At 33.9% G+C, this 7,500-nt stretch overlaps 1 protein-coding gene across 1 annotated transcript; it reads left to right on the top strand.

The window, feature by feature from the left end:
* The first annotated feature begins 3,163 nt into the window (after positions 1-3,163).
* On the top strand, positions 3,164-6,668 carry hoxa9b (homeobox A9b). The gene is made up of 2 exons (XM_088998637.1): positions 3,164-3,805; positions 5,937-6,668. The coding sequence occupies exons 1-2, from the start codon at positions 3,298-3,300 to the stop codon at positions 6,173-6,175; spliced, it is 747 nt and encodes a 248-aa protein (XP_088854763.1). The 5' UTR covers positions 3,164-3,297; the 3' UTR covers positions 6,176-6,668.
* Positions 6,669-7,500: the final 832 nt, after the last annotated feature.

Genomic DNA, 7,500 nt, shown 5'->3' with positions numbered 1-7,500 from the left:
TTTTTTTTTATTGTAATTCATAATAGCACAATGGTAAAAATTCTTTTGGAACGCATACATGACGTAATTATACTATTATCGTCACTCTTATTGACATGGTGTTGACACGCTTGTAAATCCCCATTGACGCTATTTTAATCTGCAGTTCTGATGACTCCCACTGACTCAATGTTCAAAAATCATTTGGATTCCCATTGTTAACCTGTTTTATCACAAAATCTTGGAAGTGCATTTTTTTTCGTAGCAGAAGAGGACAACAAAGGGGGAGGGGCGGCGGCTCTGGAGTGGTTTAGGTAGTCTCATGTTGTTGGGCTTTATCTGACTTTTGTCCCACAACAGGAAACTGCCTTGATTACCTCAGTAAAAACTCATCGCACGTTGTGAAAAGTGACTTTTTTTTAATTCATTAGCTGTTGTACTTATCAATAATTTGGCAAATAAAAAAAGTAACAAACACCCACGAGCGCCATATTATGGTTTATTATTGTGCGTAAAAGCAATGCTCAGTATTCATTAGATACTCTATGTTTTTTTTTTCTGGCCACTCACCATTTTATTTATTTATTTATTTATTTATTTATTTATTTCAATTCCCACGTCTGCAATTCAAGACAAACGAAATGAAAGGACTTTGTTTGCTGAGAAGAAGGTTCCAGAGCGCCCAGACAAGGCCTCGGTTATGATCATTGCAGTCTGCCCGTTGCCTCGCCGTAGGAAACGCCGGATGCGTCTGCTTTGCGCCTCAGAAAGGATACAAAGGCACGGCTTTATTGGGGGTGGGGGTCGGTGAGGTTGGCGGGGATATTTAGCTTAGACAGCCAGGTTGTAACCTGAAGAAAAACAACCTCAATTGCCCGTGATAAAAGGGGGACGTTATGGCACCCAAATAAACTCGCCCCACTTTCCTGTGAGCGCTTCTTTTTTGGGAAGGAGGGAGGAGGGAGGAGGGAGGGGGAAGTTGGCCCCAAGGAGAGCAACAATTCTGGGTTTGGAGACGTCGTGGAAAGTGGCCTTTATGTATAGCTTGCATGGCGTGTCTTATCAATCTAAAAAAAGGTTTTTTTAAAGGCGAACGAGCTGGGTTGAATACATTATAATATTGATGATTAAAAGGGGAAAAATGCTCATTTTAAAATTCATTGTTTTTATTTTGGTGGATCAGAATCAGAAAGCCTATAATAGTCCCACGATGGAGACATTTGCAATCGACAGCAGCAAAATTGAAAGGGGTGGGGGTCAAAAAGAAAAAAAAATATTTTATGTACAAAAAAAAAAACGATCAAAATATGCGTTTTTATTCTCAAGAGTCAGCATTTATTTTGGGGGGTAAAATAATTTTTTTTCTGAAGATTAGTTTTTCATATCCACTTGAAAAAGACACTATAAACAAACAAAAAATAGGTTTTACGGAATCAGAAGCCGAAAATCTGTTCATAGTCCCGTAATGGGGAAAATTGCAATCTACGGCAACAAAATTAAAAATGGCGAGGTTGGGGCGGGAGTCAAAAATAAAAAAAATAAAGTATTGTATCGATGAGAAGGTTTCTTCAGCCATCATGTACTGCTTTGAAGGTGTCGGACGTTTCGCTTCTTATCCAAGAAACTTCGTCAGAAAACTCAGTTTGCTGATGAAGTTTCTTGGATAAGAAGTTTCTTGGATAAGAAGCGAAACGTCCGACACTTTCAAAGAAGTACAGATGAAGAAACCTTTTCATCTATGGACCACTCCTGTACGACTGAGAGCTTACACAGACGTCAAGTATTGTATGTACAAAAAAAAAACGATCAAAACGTGCATTTTTATTCTCAACACTACATTTTTTTTGTAAAATACAGATTATTTTTACTGAATCACAATCAGAAAACCTTTAATCGTCCCACAATGGATATATTTGCAATATACGGCAGAAAAATTGAAGGGGGGGATGTTAAAAAATTCAAGTATTGTATTCTCAAAACTCAGATTTTTTTAATTAAATTACAGATTTTGCTTTCTGAAGATGTTTTCATATCATTTAAAACACCAAAAATAAAACACGTTTAACTGAATCAGAATTCGCTTAATTGTCACACAATTGAGACATTTCCTATCTACATCAGTAAAATAGAAAGGGGGGGGGTGTCAGAAAGAAAAAAAAAGAATTATATATATTATCACAACTCAGCATTTTTGGGTAAAATACAGATATAGTTTTCAGAAGATTTGTTCATATCCTTTAAAACAACCAAAATAACACGTTTTAATCAATCAGAAAGTCTTTAATAGTCATACAATGCAATATTTCGCAATAAATTTGCATACATTTGCATACATACATTTGCTATATTTTATCCATTCATCCATTTTCTAGATCGCGTTATCCTCATTAGGGGCGAGGACGGTGGCGTATTCGGGGCACACCCTGAACTGGTTACCAACCAATCGCAGAACACACAGAGCCGGAAGCTCACACTGATACCAAGGGACAATTTTTAAGTGTTCAATCCGCTTGCCATGCATGTTTTTTGTTGGAATGTGGGAGGAAACCGGAGTACTGTACCCGGAGAAACCCCACATGCAAACTCCACACAGGGAGGCCGGACCAGGTGTTGAACTCACCACCTCTGCACTGTGAATCTAACCACTCGACTAGTCAACCGTAATGTTTTATTACATTTACAATTATTTATTCATTTTATTTTGTGTAGTCTTATATTTATTTGTCCCACTTCCGGTTTTTTCCCCCAGTGGCGAAACGACTTGCACATAACCTTTAAATACCCTTCGAAGTCAATTAATAACTCCGTTTAGACGTTTAATGAACTCCTGTTTATTTCTCGCTATGAGGTTTAAACGTTACAAGCCCACCAATGATGATAAATAATAAATAAAAATCTCTCGACAAAAAAATATCATAATGTTTATTGCTTATAAAAGCGAGTACTACTACGCACGGGCAGCCCCAATAAAAGGCGAGAGGGAATTTGCTATTAAAAAAATATGGTGGTGAAAAGACTGCCTATTGACTTGAGCAGCAACAGCAGCAACACAGCAGCAGCAGCAGCCTGATTTATTATTTATTGTTCTGTCCCACGGTCACGTGTTCGGGGGGGGGGGGGGGGCGCCCTATCCTTGCGTGGACAATGTTCACCGCGTCCAACTTGCATTAAGCGTCCAGCCGGGTGCACGACGAGGAGCAATAACACTGCAATGACACGCCGTTTACGCCATTTTGTTGGATTATAACAGGATTTGAGTGCTTTTTTTTAATTTGGGAAGGGGGGGCGGGGGTGTTTTTTCTTCTTAATATCGTTGCCATGTCGACGTTGAGCTACTACGCCGAAGCTGTCCCCGAGCTGCAGGATGATGTGTCGGCGAGGTTTTCATCAACCGCAGGGGTGGAGCAGGCGATGCTCGCCGAATATGGCGGACAGGAAGCTATGCAGAAATCGTCTATTTTCGGCACGTCTTGGGGTCCCATCGCCACGCACCCGCCTAACAACGCCGCCCCGACTTACATCCATCACCATTACACCCCCGGCGGAGACGGCGATGGGATGTTTGCGCGTTCCTGGGCCTTGGAGCCCGTGTCTGCGCCCTTGTGCCTGACCGGACTGGCGACCACGGCCGCCATGCATTATGAGATCAAACCCGAGCCTCTTATTGGAAGTGGAGAGTGCACAACTTTGGAGACGCACACGCCTCTTTTGTCTGACGCGGAGGGCGCTGCGGCCCCCCTGGCGGAGGTCCCATGCGAGAGTACGTCCACGTCCAAGCCGATCGTGGAAAGCCCCTCGGGCGTCGATAGAAGGGAGATGAACGTCGGTAAGAGATGCCTTTCTTCATTATTATTATTATTATTTTTTAATTTGGCTCAAATTTGCTGCAATTTTCCCTTTAGACACATAATATTTAAATCAATTTTATGCCTTTCCATTCAGATGATTTGGTCATTGTGCATCGTGTCATCCGCGATGGTTGTTAAAAGCTGAAACATTTCAAATAGATTCACCACAGCCCGATGACAAAGTGTGAACATTTTTTCATCCGTAGTGTTTCCCAACGTTAAAATGGACACACACGTGACTCAAAATTGATTTGAATTCACATCCGACGATATTGAACGCAATTCCAGTCACAATGCAGCGTTTGCATACATAAAAACGCTTTGCAGTGCATTGCGCGTTCTGATTGCACAAGTGGTCATCAAACTTCGGCCTCGGGCCAAAATGGGTACCACTCCATTTTTTATTGGGTCCAGTAAAATTCTGTTGCACGATTATCAAACAGATCACATTATCTTCTGTCTACTTACAATGCACTTTATATATTACAGAGCCCTAGAGTAGTAAAAAAAATAGTAAATAATATTTATTTGATGGCTATTTTAAAACCCAATCTAACTTGATGCTCTCTTGCACCAAATGTGATAATAATAATAATAATAATAATAATAATAATAATAATAATAATAATAATAATAATAATAATAATAATAATAATAATAAATTCTGATATAATACTACTACTATTACTACTACTACTACTACTGCTGCTACTACTACCACAAATAACAATACCAACAACAACAACAACAATAATAATAATAATAATAATAATAATAATAATAATAATAATAATAATAATAATAATAATAATAAATTGTGATTTAATACTACTACTATTGCTACTACTACTATTTCTGCTGCTACTACTACTAATAATAATAATAATAATAATAATAATAATAATAATAATAATAATAATAATAATAATAATAATAATAATAGTAGTAACATTAATAATGATGTAATACTACTACTATTGATATACTACTACTGCTACTAATACTACTACTAATAATAATACGACTAATAATAATAACAATAATAATAACAATAATACTAATACTAAAATATTGTGATATAATACTAATACTATTATACTACTACTGTTACTAACTATAATACTAATACTAACACTAATACTACTACTACTACTACTACTACTACTACTACTACTACTAATAATAATAATAATAATTATTATTATTATTATTATTATTATTATTATTATTATAATTATTTTTATTATTATAAATTGTGATATAATACTACTACTACTACTACGACTCCTACTACTACTACTACTCGTCGTAATAATAATAATAATAATAATAATAATAATAATGATAATAATAATAATAATAATACATTTCATTTATGAGCACCTTTCAAAAATATGTTGAATTATTATGTGGAATGGTGCTATATGAAACCATGGTACCTTTATTACCTTCATATATTTTGAGTGTACGTATTACTATTTTGTACAATACAAAATAGATTTTCTGAGAAAGCCAATATTTCGGCAAGTCAAGTTTATTTTCAAGGTGACTATAACTATAAATAAAATGTTGCAAAATGAGAGTCGAGTAGGAAACAATATTTTTTCAATTTTGAGAAAAAAATATATGGATCTAAATGAATGAATGAATGTTCTAAAATGGTTACCTAAACAAATGTAATTAAAAAATGACATATATTAGAAAGAATCTGAATCAGAAAGCCTTTAATAGTCTCACAATGGGGAAATTTGCAGCTAAAATGAAAGGGGTGAGGGGTGGGGGTGTCAAAAGATAAAACAAAGTGCACAAAAGAAAATTCCAGGAGACTCAAATGTACAACTGCACAAAAAAAGTTTCATAAAATGAACTGTACATAGTGCAGAGTATAAAAATATACAAAAGTATAAAAAGCATATTTGTTATATGTCCCTGTATTGACTTTGGCTTTGCTATTTAAAATGTGTGAGTCCAGTTTTTTTTATTTTTCAATAATTTGCTTCGAGAACCATTTACAAAAAAAAATGTAAATCCACACATGCACGGCCTTTTGGAAGAAAAAAATAAATAAAAAGGAAGATAAAGATCTACTCGATGTCTTTGTACACGCAGACAACCCTTCGTCCAACTGGCTCCACGCGAAGCCCACCAGAAAGAAACGTTGCCCTTACACAAAGCACCAAATCCTGGAACTGGAGAAGGAATTTCTGTACAACATGTATCTTCCTCGGGATCGCAGATACGAAGTGGCCAGATTGCTCAATTTGACCGAGAGACAAGTGAAAATCTGGTTCCAGAACCGCAGGATGAAAATGAAGAAAGACAATAAAGACCGACGGAGAGACAGTTAAGTATAGGGGCATCGTCGTCGTACTGATTCGAGCTGTGAGACGGGTTGGGGTGTCTCTCCCTATATTATTCTCTAACTGTTACATATGTTGTCGTCTAAAGTTTGTGTTGTTAAACTAATGTTGAATGTTTATTTCGTCTCATGTGTGTTTTGTAAAGTGAACTATACGATTTGTCGTGTTTTTTAATGCATGAAAAAAAATCCTCGACTACCTGAATGTTTTTTTCAGCTACCTATTCGCAATGTTTACATGAATTATTATTTCTAGATGATTTTTAGATGTTCTCTTATTGTGAAAGCAAAAATGCACATTTAAAAAAATCGTCGTTGGTCAATTTTGACAGTACGTAAGGAAATGTAATGTGTATTGTATAATAGTCAACCAAAATTGACCGCTCTTGTATTGTTCTGTTTGCCCAAAGACGTATTTTAATTATTTCTTTATAAATAATGACGTGACTGAACTGAAAAAAAGAATGTATTAAAAAAATAAAAAAACTGTGACTTTTTTATTTACTGCTGGATTTAATTGCATAATAGTCAGATTATCGTCACGCATATAATAACAACAACATCAACAATAATAATAATAATAATAATAATAATAATAATAATAATAATAACAAATAATAAATAATAATAATAATAATAATAATAATAATAATAATAATAATAATAATAATAGCAATAACAATAGCAAGAAATTAATTATAATTATTTATAATTATTATTATAATATTAATGATATATAATAGTAGTAGTAGTAGTAGTAGTAGTAGTAGTAGTAGTAGTAGTAATTATAATATAATATTATAATATTATTATTATATAATTATAATTATTATTATTACTACTACTATTATTACTACTACTACTACTAATAATAAATATTTAAAATAATAATAATAATACAAAACAATAATAGGAACAATAAACACAACAATAACAATAATAACATAATAAAAAAAATAAAAATGTATTAATAATTTACTACTCCTAAAATGTATTATAATAATAAAAACAACAACAGTAAGAATAATAACAAACACAACAATAACAATAATAATAGTAAAAACATAATGACAATACAAATAGTAATTTAATAATAATTCACTACTACTACCACTACCACTACTGCTGCTAATAATAATAATAATAATAATAATAATAATAATAATAATAATAATAATAATAATAATAATAATAATATTTACGACTATACTAATTGAATACAAAGTGACTCCTATTACTACTACTACTACTACTACTACTACTACTACTACTACTACTACTATACAACTACTACTACTAATAATAATATGGTAA

This window comes from Hippocampus bargibanti, linkage group LG06 (assembly GCF_051943395.1).
Source record: "Hippocampus bargibanti isolate YZ-2025 linkage group LG06, ASM5194339v1, whole genome shotgun sequence".
NCBI lineage: Eukaryota > Metazoa > Chordata > Actinopteri > Syngnathiformes > Syngnathidae > Hippocampus > Hippocampus bargibanti.
This window is presented reverse-complemented; position numbering and strand designations above follow the sequence as displayed.

Excerpts from the sequence above, each read along its gene's own strand:
- hoxa9b (XM_088998637.1), top strand. The coding sequence starts at position 3,298 with ATGTCGACGTTGAGCTACTACGCCGAAGCTGTCCCCGAGCTGCAGGAT. Across the intron at positions 3,806-5,936 it reads TAGAAGGGAGATGAACGTCG|ACAACCCTTCGTCCAACTGG; the intron begins GTAAGAGATGCC and ends TTGTACACGCAG.